Here is an 18,380-nt window from a genome sequence, read left to right on the forward strand (position 1 = left end):
TATAAGCGACATTGATTATGCGTAAATGGCATAGTATCTCCAACACCTTCTCGTGCACTTAATAATGATGAATGGCGGTATCTTTCAGCGCGCTTACATTTGACGGTAGACTAAGCAAATTCAACTATCTTTATAAATTAATAATTATTAAAAATTGCAAAATGGTATAAAATTTTTCTACTGAGTTTAATCTGTTCTACCTCTATACAAGCGTTGTGTTAATAATGATCAGATACCGTATATATAATTGTTATAATTATATGTATTATATATATTATATATGTAACATTTACTTGTTGAGTGGTAAATTATAATATTAATGTATGTAATGTTACTATTAGTTGGTGTTTACCGAGTATTTAGTAGTCTTTTATCTGTTCTAAGCACTATTCTCCTTGAATTCATAAAGAATATTGTTAATAAAAAGGGAACTCTATATAAATGTTCTAAGAAGTTGTCAGGAATTTAAAACATGATACATGTAACTTCTGAAATATTTTTTTTGTGATCATCTATAAATTTCTAAAGAATTACAATTCAGAAAGCTTGAAGAATACTTAATGAATTCACTGTGCTCACTGTCTGAGTTCATTTCTTTAAAAACGTCTTACATTCGTTTTAAAGTAGATCATTACAAAGCAAAGTAGATTAAAATATTACAAACTATTTTCAAAATGAATTTTTACTTGGGCTTTTAAATTTGTTTGCAATTTTTCCCTAGCAGCGTGCTTCTTGAGGCCGCTGAAAACGCTTTTGCCATTTAGTGATATGCATGCAGCTAGTTGGACACTTTTAGTTTAGAACGACAGTAAAATGATCTATACAGCATGTTCCAATTATTGAAATTTCAACTTACCTATATATCAGCTTCCGTCGAACACTCCTTTTAAAAAAGCCGCTACAACCGTTGCAAGCGAGTATTCCATAATGCTTGCCGGAGCTAGTATCACCACAGACAACGCATATCAGTCCGAGGCTACGCGGCGGTTTGCTGCCATGCTGTGGTTGCTGCGATTGCTGCTGTTGCTGCTGCTGCTGCTGCTGCTGATGCTGCACTTGACCCAGCAAATGCGGGTGACCGTTTCCAAGTGCAGTTAAATACGGTGATCGAGCCAGAGGAAAGTCTGTGGGCATTCCTCTGCAAAGGGGTACCGGGCATTCTTGGACCGACCGAGAGGCATAAGGATCGTGGCTGGACGTCGATCCTGTTGCTCCCAGCGGACTGTAACGCTCTGGTAGACCCGGGGAAATGACACTGCTTTCACCGGAGTCTGAAAATCGAGATTTGCTCAATTATTTATTATTATAATAGAGATTTGTTGCATTACATATGGATAGGTGAAACGTTTTATATTAAAATATTTCAAAACACTTCAAAACATTTCAAAAGAATAAAATGTATATCTACACGGAAGAGAATGCATGGTTTTACTAAAGTATCTACAAATTTACCTAAATATAAATTTGAGAAAGATTTTGTTATCGTCAAAGTAATTATGAAGGATGTTAATACATGATAAACAATGTTGCAAAAAATTTTAACGTTTTATAATAGCAATTAGTTTAAGTTTGATCTTACATATTTTGTCACGTAAATATGAGATGACCTATATCAGTCATAGCGAATTTTGGTGCTCAGTAACAATTTTTTTAATGCCTGAGATTGTAAAAATTATTATTCAACAAATCCGCTGTGACCGTTATAGGCCATCTCATATTTATGTTTGACAATTTTATCGATCCAAATTTCAAACTTATAATTTAATGATATAACAAAATTATTTTCAGACTTGTATTCATCTAAACTTTTAAATATTTTAGCAAAACCGTTTTTTTCAAGTATTGTAAAAAGTTATTCCACGTTTTGTTATTTACAAAATAATTACATTTGTTAGATATAGAGAAAGTATACAGACAAAATTATGTGTTCAACTCTAAATTAAAGAGATATTATTTATGTTCAACACCCAAATCTTTGCTCGTTTTTACTGACCTTATTTACACTATTTTTAAAAAATATGAAACATGTAATCTTCAAAACACTTGAAATTGCAAAAAAAATTAAATAAATAAAATCTGCAAGAAATAATTTTTCATGTTAGTTTGCATTTTATAATTCGTTCTTTCATGTTAATAAAAGCTTATCATTGATGTAATATTGAATTTATTTGTTTCAAATGCTACTAAAAAAAAGGATAAAATAAACCTCACCAAATGTATTACATATAATATGTCACTTGATGTTTATTTTGTGTCATTTTAAACAATAAATGCTTAGTAAATACTTGATTTATTAAACACCTTATGTTAAAAGAACATACATTCATGGAACATACTATTAAAGTTTGTATGGAAAATTCGGCCACATTATATAGGTACTTGTATATAGATATAGAATATTAAATTACATCTTAACGTTATATACACACATACATATATGTTTTATATATATACGTATGTACGTACATACATATATAATATTTATGGCATTTATAAAGTCTGTTCTTGCCCTTCGATATTTTGGAAATGATTTAAAATTATGAAAAACTGTTAAATACACATGTCCGATAATTTCGAAAAACTACTTTATCTCTCAATTTCCTCAAAAGAACACCCCAAAATCAAACATGTTTTGTCGTTTTTCATAATTTTGAATTGTTTCCGTGAAATATATGAAACAGTTTATATTATATTTTTACACAAAATATCTATAAAGTTTGATTCCACCAAATTTAGAGATATTCTGTACATAGATATAATATAGATTTGTAATTACAGATATAAATTTTGTGACGTATATTCATACTTTTTATGGTATTGTATGGCTTTATATAAAAATGACAGATTTCTAAGTAATAGGTCACGAGTTCGAACTTGTTTATACGTATTTTTAATTCGTAACATTTGGCAGAAGTCACACAGGAATTCTTTAATTCTAGGTGACGTATATAAGAACTGATATTAGTTCCATCTGGTCCCGTTACTATTACTATTATTAAACATTTATTATAAACTGTAGTTTGTCTAAATAGTTATCATAACTCAGAGAGTTGTGTTTATAACTGCTCTGTATCTGTACCAAAGACCCGTGTTCAAATCTTATTGATACACACACACACACACACCACACACACACACACACACACACACACACACACACACACACCACGCACGCACGCACGCACACACACACGCACGCACGCACACACACACACACACACACGCGCACGCACACACGCACGCACGCACACACGCACGCACGCGCGCGCGCACACACACACACATACACACACATACACAAAATATATATATCGTTTCAATATAAATGACGAATTAGGAAAAAACATTTCTGAGAAGAAAAAAAAAATCAAATCAAGATAATACACAATCAATAAATTATTATCGTATTTTTCAGCATTGTCAGCACTCATGAATTTTTTTTCTCGTAATCTTATTCCAAACTTTGCACAATTGCAATGATTGTGATTCAACGAAAATATTATCACAGTGTTTTTCGATTTTTTTTCAGGATTACGAACACCAAAAGTGATGAAAATGCCATTATCATTTAACGTTGGTTTAAAATTTCTTTATTACAAACTAAAACGTCGAATGATTTCGTACTTTTATTGAAAGCATTTGTAGAGGTATTTGCATGCAAAATACAAATGTAAAATGAAATTGAAATTATTAATAATATTAGTTTGATCCTTGCACAACTTAATTGAAAATATCGCTCGATTGTTAAATTACCTCACGCTTATCTGTGATTATAACTTTAATTACAGTTTTAATTATAACGAGCTTCAATTTAGCTGAATTATACTTATAGCATTTACATATTTCTATTAATTTAATCCATTACATTCTCAATGAAATATAAATACAACAATTTTTAATTTTACAATTTTTTACAATCTCGTGAAAAGTATATAAATTAGTTTAATTTATTATAATATTATGTAATTATTTTATTTTGAATAAAAATCCATAAAATTTTTTATAGATCTCAATATCGCGATATCGCAATCAGCAGAAAAAAATAAAATGGGATCGTCTCTCCCCAGTTGCAATATCATATCTGATTGTGGTAATCCATTATCTTTTTCGATCGCAGAATCGCTTTCTTGGCGATACGATGAAAGACTCGAGATTTACGATCATTTTTCCACAATCAGTTCGACGTTTTCATTTCGATCAGCCGGCCGTTACTTTCGGCTTAATCTCAGAAATCTCTTTTGCACGTTTGGGTGGCTAACCCCAACTAGAGCAGGTCGCAAAGTCCCTGCCACATTCTTAATTGATTTCGGAGAAAGAGGGTTGTCGAACATTGCGATCGCACATGAAATAGTTACGCACATTCTCTAACGCTTTATCGTTGTGGATCGCCATGAAGATCACGCGAACCACTTTGTAGGTAATCAATTGGCGATCAATAACATCTTGAATTGGTAATCGGAAATCTGAATTAGAAATCCTTTCATAACCTTCGACAAGAATAATTCTAAAGGATTTTTTCGTTCTTTTTTTATCGGAATAACAAATCTTGTAACAATGATTAGATTTCATGACGGTATATATATTTCGATATAATATATCTTATAACACATATCTCAATATGAATACTTAAGAGAATAATAGATTTTTTCAAGACTTTTTTAGAATATAAAATATATTTTTATGAAGAATAAATTATTGATTTCAATTAAAGATTCTTCGTTCGTCTTACAAAGTAAATTGAAATAAGAAATACGTTAACATACACTTTAAATAAATTTAAAATATACATACAAAAGTTATACGAATGGCATTATATCCTTAATTAACAAGTACATACATTTTTATAGTTTATTTACATTTTAAAATTAAATTATTTTAAAACAAAATGACAAAAATCTTAATTTTCTATAAATACTTTAATGTTCAAGATAATTTGAAATTTTATTGATATTTTGAGCTTAGTTAATCAGTAAATTAATAAATAAATAAATATTATCTATTTACATAACAATTTATCTCTGCGTTATGATATAATTTTGTATAAATTATTTTAAAATATCTATATAAAAAAATTTAGATTTTTGTCATTATTCCTTAAGTACATTTTCACACATTTCTATTTTTTATTGAAATAATTTATAAGATACAAAATTGTTGTAAAATTTTTTATTTAAAGTAAGTACTTTCAAATACAACATAGAATATAGGATAATCTATAATTTTTCCATTATTTTGAATATAAGTGTAATGCATCCTTAAAATTGAAATTAGCAAACGATAAAACATATTTAAATTTACGACTGTCAAAGATGCTTGATTTCTAACTGTTCACAGCGATTATACTTAAACAACCGCGTCGAAGTCGTTTCGCGCACAGAAGCTACTTTTACATCATCCCATTGTCAATCCACATGGTAATTCTCGAATGGATTTTATCTGACGCGGCATTAACGAGGCCGAAACGAGTTTTCGATCGAGTTTGGGGCCGGTCGACAAATACGATTCCGGCGAGATCTCACGCTTCACTGAGGATACCGGCGTGACTAATAAAGTCGAGCCAAGTAGAGAAACGAAATCGCATTTCGTTGATCACGCAGATGTTCATCGCTATAGCGCACGCGACTTTTCCGCTAAAACCTGTTTACCGTATTGGCAATGCGTTGCATTTCGAGCATTCGAGAACCTCATCTTTTTCGTTGCACACTTTTTGGTGTCAATTTTTAGAACTGCACTCGTGCTTTTAGGAAAGTGGAATTTGATTGAAGCACGCTTGCGACTATACAATAAATCTGAGAATCATATCTCAGAGCATTAATGTACAAACAAGAGTATACAAATTTCACAGATTATTCCATTGTTACCTTTGAATGTCTGTGTAAAATTGGAACATAATTCTCTTAGAGGTTTAAAAGCTAATTTAATTTTTTGCTTCTTCTTGATTCTTATATAAAATTGCATTTTGTGGTATTTATTTACAAACTTAATGAGAAATTAGCGTTGATTTTTTAAATATTAATAAAATTATAATAAAGACTCACGCAAAAGTTTATTTGAACTTACTCATTTAAAAGTTGTTTACCTAAAACTACAGCAAAATATGGTCATTATGCTGCATTAGAAGCCAAATTATATATTATTTTATTCTTTTCAACTTTTAAGGCCAGGAATTGAGCAGTCATCAAAATTTGTTTATCATTGATTAGAAAAAAAGACTAAATTTAAGAAATTTGTAGTTTTTAAATTTCGATAATTTTTATCTGATATTATATAACCAAAACATCCTTAATTGCGACATGATAATTGTATACTTGCACTAAATGAAGATTTGAGAATGCATTTGACGTAGTTATAAAGATTCCTGGTTTATATTTGTTAATATGATATTGTGGAAATACATTTCCAAAAAGTATATTTGCAATTAATTTCGGAATTTTTTATTGAAGCAATTTTGCGTAAGAGATTGACGCGTGTTGCACGACGCGTGTTACACCAGGATCGTCGCGATCCCTTCATTCATTCGATATAAATATTTATATATTCGACTGTTCTTACTTTCTGAGCTTTTTCCAAACTCATTTCCCGATGTAAATACTGTTTGTCTTCGCGATCCACCCGGTAAGCCTTCGGGGAAGGAAGAATAGCGATTTTCGTGGGGTGCCAGCAGCTACAGTAACTTCGTCGTTACAAAAAGAAACACTCTCTTGAATTACCAAAATTTCTCTTTCTCTCGACAAACCTCTTTTAAACTCCAAATCTTATTACTATCTTCGAATATTACTGTTCGGATAATCCGACTATCGCGTCGCTACTGATCGTTATCAAATCACGTCGGGACAGGCGGCCGATGTCAATCTTATTAATTCAACTCACGTGACTTTGTATCAGCGTACGGACTTTTCGATCTCGTTAACATACACCCTTTAATCCTGTCGATTACTGTAGTGTATTTTAATACGTTGATTCAATCTTCAGAATAGCGAAGGATCTGTTCAATGCAAACGATTTATGACGATTTCGTCCAACAGTAAACAACAATATAATATACAATCGGTATTCTATGTAACAATGTCATAATCATGCGGTCTACGGTGGGAGAGCGGTGGATACAATGTTTAACAAAGATTTCTAACAAGAGATTAAAAAGTCAACGTTAATGATCTATAAAGTGGCGAAAAGTTAATCTTCCCATGAAAATTGTTCGTGGGTCCTAACCGGTGAATTGTTTAGACGGGGAGCACCTCGCAAAAGCAAACGTATGTAACTGTACTCAAGAGAGAAGGAACTGTAGCTGAAGATGACTCGAAGCTGAGTCAAAACGTCGGATTTTAAATTAATAAAGTTGTTAATTCTGCGCACCAACAACCGCGGTTACTCTTATTAGCCCACTAATAAGTTGATTACTTGACAATTTGAGAGTACACTTCGGTGTCTTTTATTGTAATTTGTTATAAGCTTTCCTATAATATTCCGCGAAAGATGTGATTTAGGAAACCGCTTTGCTTAAAGCGTACCTGTACGACAAAAATAATTTTATTGTAAATAATATCTAAAAAGTTAGCTAGATATACAAATAAAAAAAATAATTTAATGTTCAACTATCAAAATAATCATGTAAAAGAATTTTAAATAATGCAACAAGATTTTTTTCAGCAAATTTTATTTTCAAGTTAGTTTCATATATATGTGTGTATATTTATATATTTACATAGACACACACACACACACACACACACACACACACACACACACACACACACACACACACACACACACACACACATGTGCATATACTTGCATATATGCGCGCGCGCGCGTATGCGTGCGTGCGTGCGCGCCTGGGTGTGTGTGAGTGTGTGTGTGTGTGTTTTAATATGTAATTATATATTGTATATGTATATATATTTAAAAATTCGTACACATATACATGCTTGCAAATTATGGCATTAGACTAATCAAATTTTGTTGCGGTGCAATCTGTCGGTCGCGCGGGGTCAACTCTCTCTATCTCTCTCTCTCTCTCTCTCTCTCTCTCTCTCTCTCTCTCTCTCTCTCTGAAAGGAGAAAAATGATAGTCCAATATAAAATACACACCCGCTATAAGCTACCCGTGCCGAGAGTAACGCACGCAAAAGCAGGGGCGTCAAATTTCATTAGCATATCAATGCTGGCGGATGGCAAGGTGCCACCTGCGCCCTCGTATTATGGGATCATCGAGAAAAGAGGGGGTCGTTGTAAGTGGGCGCCAGGGGTTGCGTTAGTTAGAGAGATAAAAAAGAGGTTTATTCTCCTTTTTCGACACATTCTGTGCTAATTTCAACTAATCGTTAACGCATTGCGAATGCAATGAGTATGCCTTATTTTTATCGAAAGAAAAATATTATAAATTAATTTTGTCAATAATTTGAACAAAATTGTAGTTTTAAAACAGACATGATTTAAAACAAACTCTTACAAAGAATCTGAAAAGCAGCACCGTTGCAAAAATGTATGTATATTTATGTTCCAGAATTTAAAAAGAAAACAACGAATCTTGCATCTATTACCGAGATTTAAAGGTATTGAAACAATAAGTTATTAAAATAATGTTATTGGAACGATAATATTTATTATTGGCAAATATAATACAATATTAAATAACTATTTCCCGAGTATTTGTTTCAAATAAATGTAGGTTGATGTTACGAAAGATCGATATTACACGGTCAGATACAACGCTAATTATATAAAGAGCAAAACACCAGAAGTAAACTTGTTTGTTTAAGAAAGGGTAGGGAGGGAATTAGCACACAGTAAAATTTTCGAAAAAGTGATTTTTTTACATTTTTCGAAAAATTGATATCTTAAAAATATGCTTCTGAAAGATTTTAATAAAATTCAAAGTATTTCTCAAGTTATAACTTTTAATGAGTGAATGCGCGGTGCTGGAATAAGCACCAAATCGGTTACACGATTGAAGAATATACAAGGTTCGAAAAACATTTTTTTATTTTGTGTGAAATATGTAACTGATCGATTTTTTCTGAGGTTGCTGCACCTATTTATAACATTTACTTAAATTTTCAGCCATTTTGGATACGTAGTTGAATTTGGACAGGCAAACTAGTAAAATGCACGTTAGCTTGGCGGTTTTTAAAGTGTGAAAATAGGCCAAAGAATTTATATGAAATTTTGCGTTAAAAATAAAATTAAATACAGTAACATGATTGGAATGTTGGAGACAGCTTTTGGTGTGTTTGCTATAAAGGAAACAGCAATTTACGATTGGTACAAACGTTTTGAAGAAGGCCGTGAAGATGACGGAGAGGTCTTACTTAATAATCGCCAAATTAATATTAGAGAAGTGGCAGATGAAGTTGGTATTTCAGAAGAATTATGCGAATTAATTATGTCTGACATTTTGGGCACGAATCACAAGTGTCAACCAAATTTGCCAATGCACCTGCTTACAATTCACAACTTGTTCGTAAGTTTTTGTCAAAAAACAACATTGTATTAATTCCTCAGCCACCGTTCGTCGATCTTAGCTCCCTGCGTTTTCTTTCTGTTCCCAAAACTGAAAAAAACCATGAAGAAACGACGAGATTTTGCGACCATAGAGAAAATGTAGATCTCATTGGTGGACAAACTAAAAACTGTACCAAAAAATGCGTACTAGAAATGCTTTGAAAATTAGAAAAAACACTGGCCTAAGTGTATCATATCCAATGGGAATTATTTGAAAGGAGACCATGTTAATATAAATAAAGATTTTTAAATAAAAAAATTTTTTTAAAATAAATACAAATTCTGGGTATTTCCTTTATTAAACCTCGTATATGTATTTCTACTCGGCTATTTACTAGAAAATATAGTCCTTGAACAACTAGTAATCATGTTACTACTGATATCGTGTTGGCCACACCTTGTAACGACAAAAAATAACAAATAGTAATTATAAAATAATTAAAACTTCAAACGAGTTTTTCTTAAAATCATTTTTCATCTGACGGCATCTATAATTTGATCGATTTTCACTGATTGGCCACGGTTTTCAAAAAGCTTTACAAAATAAATAGTTTCAGTTAGAGGTAAGGATTTTTTTTTAATTGTTAGTGTCGGAGGGCGAGATTTAAAGGTGTCAAAATATAACAAAATAAAAAAAATTTTTAAACCACTTTTATTTTGTAAAAAAATTATTTAAACAAGTTCCTATTCTAACAGGAGTCTATATTGTTGTGCAACATTGTTACATATTTACATTTTGACATACAAAAATTTTTTTAATGTCTTTAAAGTGTGCCCAATTGGTAGACTTGCCCAACTTTTATTTTTTTCTAAAGGATGTAATTATTTTTAAAAAAAGACGAAAAAAAGCCTTTCTTTATATCTTTAGACTATAGCTTACTTCCTTAATTTTGAACTGCAGTTCAAAATACAGCTAAAGTTTACATTCATTTCTGTTTGCAACATGAAAGTTGGCAAGGAAAATTGAGCGGTGACTGAAAGCGCGTGTCATTGAACAGATTTCGGTGCATATAAAATAAACAAATTGGATAAACTTTTGCGATTCAACAGAAACGATGTAAGATCAGATTATATCTGCAATTTTTTTACATATTTTTAAATTATTATTAAAAATTATTATTAAAACGCTCAAGTTATGTACATATTTTTGACTATTACACAAATCTCATAGAATGTCACTAAATTATTGAGTTTCAAAAGTGTCTCCAAGATGTTCTCCTAATTCAGACAGTAAGTAAAGAATTGAAATAGGTATCAAATGAAATATCTCGTTGAGTTGAAAACTAATATCTAAGTTTTATTTTGCACCAATTTTCTATTCTGTAGTTTTGGGATTCTCCTAAGGTTTTGAATTCAAAACAGTTTTTTATTACGTGCAGCACAGCTGCATATCATTGCATCGATCATGTCTGTCATATATTTATCTACAATTAAACTAACAAATTTAAATGTTATTCTAGTTTTTGTACACAAGGAATCGATTCGTGATACTTTCATTGTAAAAAAGCCAACCCGATGTACAAAAAGTTCAATTAAAACGTTTAGATTTTTAGGTTTTTGTCAACATTTTGTTGCAATTTCTTATCCACTGGAAAATAAAAGTCATAAGCTTTCAAACGAGTCCATATATGATTGTTTAAAGACTTCAACATTTTCATATTTTATTTAAATTAAAAGCTGATTTGAATTTGAAACCTTATATAACTTTGGAACGAAAAATCGATACAAAATAAAACTTATATATTTATAAATAAACAATACAGAATATCTGGGCTCAAACGATTAAAGCTAATCAATAATAAACAAAAATGGGTTACAAACCAGAACTAGGTTTTAACTACAACTTTAAATAGACCAACATTGACAATTATATATTTGTATTTATCTCAACGAGATCTTTCATTTGATTACCTATTTCTCTGATTGAAACCCATATTTCTCTGATTGAATGGGAGAAATACGCCTCATACATATTTGGCCGCATTCTTCATAGACGTATTTTTGTAAATACAACCTTAATTCAATAGCTTTTTAGTGTTTAAAATTATAAACATTTTTAATATTAAACTGCAAAGACATAACACAAGTAACAAGACATAATTAGTAAGAAACACACACGCACATGTTTTTTACTTTATGTTTCTTACATTATATTTTTACTTAGATATATGTATATAATATACAATATTTTTCTTTAAGCAAAATATATCACATCTCTTTATTTTAGACCTTACTTTAAAGATTTAGATAAGACAATGTCCGAAATAAAACTCAAATTGTGGCCAAAATTATACCTGTGTGGTTTTAATGATCTATAATAAACTCGAAGAAAGGGAAGGGGTTATTATAAGTTAAATCTTGAAAAAGATTGGTGAAAGGCTTCAAATGAGCAAAGAAAATAATCTTGCCTTTTATCCGTCGTTAAAAGCCGACAGTGCAAAGCGACGGGTAGAATGCACACAGATCCACTCTAGCGACGGACTTTTATACGAGTTACAGTCGTGGGGAGAGATAAGTGGAAAAAGAGGGTGACACGTAGGCAACGACGTTATGCCATTAGAATAATCAAATCTCAGCTGACCCGACACGAGCGAAGGGAAAAAAATCGGCGCTGATGCAAGTTTACGCATTACATTACGCATTACATTACGTCGTGAAAGAAGTGTCGTGGCGACAGTGAGAAAATTAATATCCTATTTCTGATCTATAGCAAAGGTTCTGTGCAGCAAAAGAATTAAGATCTAAAAATATATTTTTCCAAAAGAATTGTACATTTGCGGGTTCCTCTCTGCGACTGATATACCTTCTTCATATAATTTTTAAGATCTTCTAATAAATTAATACGTTTATTATCAACTACTAGATAATTATTTTAATTTTTAGTTTCCACGCGTTATGAACGTACGTTACAATGTATTATATGTGCATCTTCACGTATTCCGTCAATCAAAAATGCACTTTCTTCTAACACACGCTATACAGCACGTTGAAATTTAAAGGATTTAGTTATGATAACGCGTTACGTGACAGCTTGTTATACCTCTCATTGATATTATATTAAGTAAAGAAACATGACAACGATTAATAATAATAATATTAATAATTCAACAATGTAACAATAAATCGCTAAACGAATTTATAATAAATTTGATTTGTCCCCGCAAATCTTTATTAAACATATCTTTACTATACATAAATATTATATATGTATACTTATATTGATAGTTAAAATTGTGAGCTTGTATGCATAGAAACTAGAAATCAATTAAGTTATAAATGGAGATTAAATGTGGGAATATATTTACATGTATGCTTGTGCGACGTAAATGTATCCCTTTTTTGTGTAATCTTACCGTGTCTAACGCTCAATGGACTGGCGGGGCTCCGTGGATGCTCCGAAGTCGTTTCATTTTGCGCTTGCTGATGCTGATGCTGATGATCTTCGGTGGCCGTTACGGTCGCTGCTCCATTCATTGTGCCTCCTCGATCATTTGTTATTCGGTCAAATACGCTAAAATCAGTACGTAATCCCTAATTTATCAATTTCAACATGAAGTATAAAACATATAAACGTAACAATGTAAAAACGTTTTCTTCTTTTGATTAGTTAAGCTATCTCTCGTTTTAATATGAAATGTGAAATAAGTCCGTAATTGTAACTTATTTCGATGTAGACTTAATTCAGCAACTCGAATTAGACAAGATATCACAAACATTTGGTATATTTATTCTTGTAATTCGGAGACTCTTATTTCTCTCTCTCTCTCTCTCTCTCTTTAAGATTTTTATATAATCAAGTAAGAAAAAAAATATTTCAAAAAATATTCTTTTTAAAATAATCGTTACAGCAGGTAACCTTTTGTAACCTTTTTGATGATGCAAATATCTTATTAAACATTTCTCATGTCTAACAAATTTTTATTTCATCTTAATGAAAAGGAAAATTAGCTTGATCTTTTTTTGTTAAGAATCGCAATTTTTTAATTTCAACATGCTTATGCCCAATTAAAGATTATTGTAAACTCACTTAATTCAAGATTCCAGTGTATCCGTATTGTAAAAGGTAGATCACTTCTTCCGATCACTGAATTTTCTATCTTCTTTAATTTAGCAAGTTCTTCGACCACCCGACCCGATTTAATCTACGGCTACTCAACTCAAATTCAACAATCACTATCGATATCAGCGAACGCGACGCACTTGAACGATTCCAAAAAGAAGACTAAAGTCAAAAGGCGCGATGAAAACCGACACGATTACGCTACACGCGGAGTGAGAAAAGGTGCTTTGATATCACGAAGAAGATCGAGCGGAAGTGCACGCTGACACGGGAGCGCGATCGACATTATACACTTTGAGATAGATGCATAGGTGAAACGATCGTTCGTCGATGTCGGATTGGTGTATGACGTCTGCGGCGTCCCGATCCGGGATCTCTCGGGCAAGTCGCCGTTACCCGCGGATGACGTCGGCGTCGTCGTCGCTGCCGCCACCGCCACCGCCGTCGTCGTCGTCGTGGCGCTTGCCGTGCCGTCGGAAGCAGCGGACGAGCGACGCCCGGCGCCGATTGGTCCGCCGGCACTTTTGAAGGCGGGATCAGGAGGCAACGACGGAAAAACGACAAAAACGAGGAGCGGGAGGATTTAACCTATAGCCTCCACGTTTGACGTGGCGCCTCGCCGCGACGCCCGTCGTCGGGACAAGGCGCCTGCGCCGACCCCTTCGGTCCTCTTCGATGACGCCTGGTATCTCCCACCTCTGACGACCCGGACCAAACTACCCCCTACCGAAGCAAGACGCTGTCACGGGAAACGACGCCTACCTGAGCGTCAGGGCAATTGTTGATCGTTGGCTACGCGACGGTGAAACTCTTTGCCGGGTCGCTTCGGTATCGGATCGTCTGGATAAAAAATGACGATGCGCTGAAACAGCAGCTGAGATTTTTCTTTTAATTTGTAGATTAATCGAATCTAGCTGAAAGATGATCGAATAATTTACAAGAGCAAGGTGTTTTGTATATATACAAGCAGAACTAAAAACAATAAAAGTTAAAGAATTTTTCATAGATTAAACAAAACTATTTTTAGAAAAACCGTTTTTTTATTTTTATATAATTTGTGACAAAAGATTCGCATTTGATACTTAATAAAAAGGAAAGTTGAGTGTTAGCAAGAATTAGCGAGACATTTATGAAGATGCTAATTTACATACTACATTCATGTAAACAATAAATTATACTTTCCAACATTGCGTTATTTATTAGCCTAGAGTTTAAAATTTTCTAAATAAATAAATTCCAAACAATCATGTCTCAAAAAAGTGAAATCAATAAAGCCTCTTCTATTATTCACGTCCAAGAGTCAATGTTTAAAAGTAGATGTTAAGCAATTAATCGAGCGATCGAACTTTCGATTCCTGAAGTGTTCTCCCGAACAAATCGAGCGAGATCTAGGAGAGTGGGTGCGGGCAATCGGTAACGGCCGATGCCGCGCCACGCCGGCATCGTTGTGGTGATGGTGGCGGCGGGAGTTGCGGTGGGCGAGAGTTCGACGGTGACTAGGGGTTGCTGGGCCGCCGCCGCCGCCGCCGCCGCCATGCTGGATTCCTGGCGTCGCGTGAACCCCTGGATGCCTTCTGGTAATCGTTGCAGGGATGCGACAACCCCTCCAGACCGACGTCGCCACGCCCTCCGGATTGCGGACGAACCAATGACGTCGGGACGTCGCGATGCCGGCGTCCACCAATAGGATTACCCTCTGATACGCTCTTTCGCTTGTCGGTGACTGCTGTATGCCCTCCCCCCGTAATCCCCTTCGCGAAGCTGGATGCCTTTCAATTTCGGGCCCGCGGCCTCATAAACGCAGCCAACCACCCACCAATGCCGTAGGGGTGGATCGGGGTAGAAAGGGTCGCGAATGCAGAGTAGTTGAGTTACTTGATGTCGACGTATCAGTGTGTATTTATGTGTGTACGCAGACAAATGCAATCTACAGGGGAAAAGGGAATACAAAGCTGTGTAGCATATCGGGGGTTGAGAAACGGTGGAACGTGTGTGCGCGTGGGCTTAGCAATACGTACAATGCGCGTATGCGACGGCAAGATATTCGACATACATATGTGTGTGTGTGTGTGTGTGTGTGTGTGTGTGTGTGTGTGTATGTGTTTAATGTTATGGTGATAGAAATGGTATTAGTGGCGGTGATCAATCATCGATATTGTAAGAGAAAAATGTTTTTATTACATAAAATTACGTGTTTACATGATAAAATTATACTTAAAATTACACACTGTAATTTTCTATAGTGTATTTATGATATAAATACTTTAATGTGATTATTGTATGAACAAATATAATAGAAATTACATTTAATTTGATCATGAACTTTCAATAGTTCAAATTTTTAATTCTTTTTAATCTCTATTTTCAATTCCTGACACTATATTTCAATTCGTAAAAACACACATGTTTTTTCTTCAATAAAAAGTTTTAATCAATATTATGAAATTAATATTGTCATAGAAGTATATATGTATATTTATGTAGTATATCATATTCCTATTTGTCTGGCCATTTTCTTGTTTCATCACTTTAATTATTTCTTCTCTATTCGTTAATAATAACTATGTGAGTAATATAAAATTGGTTTTAAATTTTAAAATTTTAAAATAAGTCATTTGCTGTGTAAATTGACTTCCATTATGGTGTACTTATGTTACTCAATAACCATCATAACAAAGTTAAAATTACTGTAGCTTCTTATGACATCTTTGAAATAGAGATGCGTATATAATCGCAGATTTTATGTAATCCTTACAGAAGGATTAAAGTTTTTGAGGATACAATTACGATCAATTTCTTAAAAACTGAGTATTTGCGAGACATCCATCAAACTCTCGTTCGCCTCGTTTAATGCTATGCTAGAAAGTAGAACGAGCAACGGAGAGGAAGTTGCTCTTCCTCCCTCGATAAATACCTCAAAGGGGATGCTCCGATCGGTGTGCACATCTCAAGCATCATCCCGCAAATTTACACGCCTCTGCTTTCTTAGCTCGTCTTTTGTGCAATGTTCCTTAGATGAGCGTTATTTTCATGCATGTATGATAAAGACATATATATGTTGCTCTATGTGAGTTCTCAGAAAAAAAATTTTTTTTAGCACATAGTTACGACAGCGACCTACGTAGAACAAGATTATGTGTTGCGTCAAGAGAGTTCTGCTTGATAAAAAAAATTATGACCTTCGATATAATAATGATATTTAACAGCGAGGTTTGTGTTGCATAAAAAACATACTAAGAAAAGCTCCCTCCGTAATAATGAAAAGAAAAGAGATTATATATTTAGAAGTATTCTTCAAGACATTGTATGTAAAGAACATTATTTTTAATGAAATTTAATTATATTAAAGTTTAAATGAATAATCTATTTATAAAAGTAAAGTAATATAAAAATGTTTTATGTAAATACACACATATATTTTTATGTTTGTACATATAGTTTAATATCATATATATTAGCTGCAAGAAAAATCGATTTTAAACTTCACGTACATCAGATACTAATAATAATTTTAATAACAAAATTATATTATGCATTTGTGAGTTAACTCCGCTGATTATGCGTAAATTTTAATAAGTATATTTTATTAAATTATGTATGTATTATTAAAATACATACATAACGACTAGACGTAGCGTAAATGTTCAACCCTTATATTTCTTCGTTATATAAACGTAGAATAAGTTACCGTTCTGCTCATCGCCTTTAAGTATATGTCTCGATTACTAGATTTCGTATCAGATCAACTTATCTTAATAGCTCATAATGAATGGTACTAAATGATTTTTTTGCACTCAGTAAAAAAAAAAAAAATTATGAATAATTGATGAACTTGTGTCAAACATGTTTGAAAATTTCAAAATTCTATTAATGAAATTACACATCGTCTATTAATGGAGAGAATGTGTATACGTATGTATGTATGCACGTATGTATGTATAAATGTATGTGCATTTATACATATGTGTGTGTGTGTGTGTGTGTGTGTGTGTGTTTATATATATATGTGTATATATATATATATATATATATATATATATATATGCGCGCAATATTTTCTGATTAACAAGAGTCCTTTATTTAGAAGCATGTTTAATATAAATTGTTGATTAGTGGAAAAGAATTGTTTAGAGGGAGTACAAGTTTATATATACCAATCTTTTATATTATTTTTACATTTTGTTTATGTGTTATTTCTAACATATTATCTATCTTGGATTCATGAATATCTGATCTTCAAGTAAGCGTATATTCATAAAATTCATTATAAACAAATTTATCTATTTTGTATTTATAAGTTAATTGTACACAAACACACACACACACACACACACACACACACACACACACACACACACACACACACACACACACACACATGCACGCACGCACGCACACGCACACACACACACACATACACATTATATACACATGTACAATACGTCTAGCAAGTTAGCGACATAACTTTTAAACTATTTATTACAAAAGAAAAATGAAAAAAATTATATACGTGTTACATACTTAATACTACAACACTTTTGTATAAATAAGTCATCCAATCACTGCCATTGTCAATTATTTTCTGATACCGTCGAGGTATACTTTCTACTAACTTTTCAGCACAGTCTCGAGATTGCAAAATCAATCGAAATAATTGTTTCATGTACAGTCTTACAACTACCGAGCAGAGTTTGAACGGCGGTATTTTGGAGGTAAAGTGAAGCAAAAAATCCTAATACAAAAAATGTCGAGGCTACAATAGTTTGTGCATTATAATCGATCAAATATAACCAATAATGTCGCGTAGAATTCGCGC

The 18,380-nt window shown here is 32.8% G+C and overlaps 1 protein-coding gene across 1 annotated transcript in view; it reads right to left on the reverse strand.

Moving 5' to 3' along the window:
• LOC105194954 (photoreceptor-specific nuclear receptor) overlaps nucleotides 1–14,099 on the reverse strand; it is a 79,173-nt gene extending 65,074 nt beyond the window's left edge. The window contains exons 1-3 of the mRNA XM_026140534.2: nucleotides 13,532–14,099; nucleotides 12,858–13,015; nucleotides 857–1,271 (exon numbers count right to left, since the gene is read on the reverse strand). Coding sequence (XP_025996319.1) covers nucleotides 857–1,271; nucleotides 12,858–12,978 — 536 coding nt within the window. The 5' untranslated portion in view covers nucleotides 12,979–13,015; nucleotides 13,532–14,099. The remainder of the gene's footprint in view (nucleotides 1–856; nucleotides 1,272–12,857; nucleotides 13,016–13,531) is intronic.
• Between the last annotated feature and the right edge of the window lie 4,281 nt (nucleotides 14,100–18,380).

The sequence above is a fragment of the Solenopsis invicta genome, chromosome 10 (genome assembly GCF_016802725.1).
Source record: "Solenopsis invicta isolate M01_SB chromosome 10, UNIL_Sinv_3.0, whole genome shotgun sequence".
In the NCBI taxonomy this organism is placed as follows: Eukaryota; Metazoa; Arthropoda; class Insecta; order Hymenoptera; family Formicidae; genus Solenopsis; species Solenopsis invicta.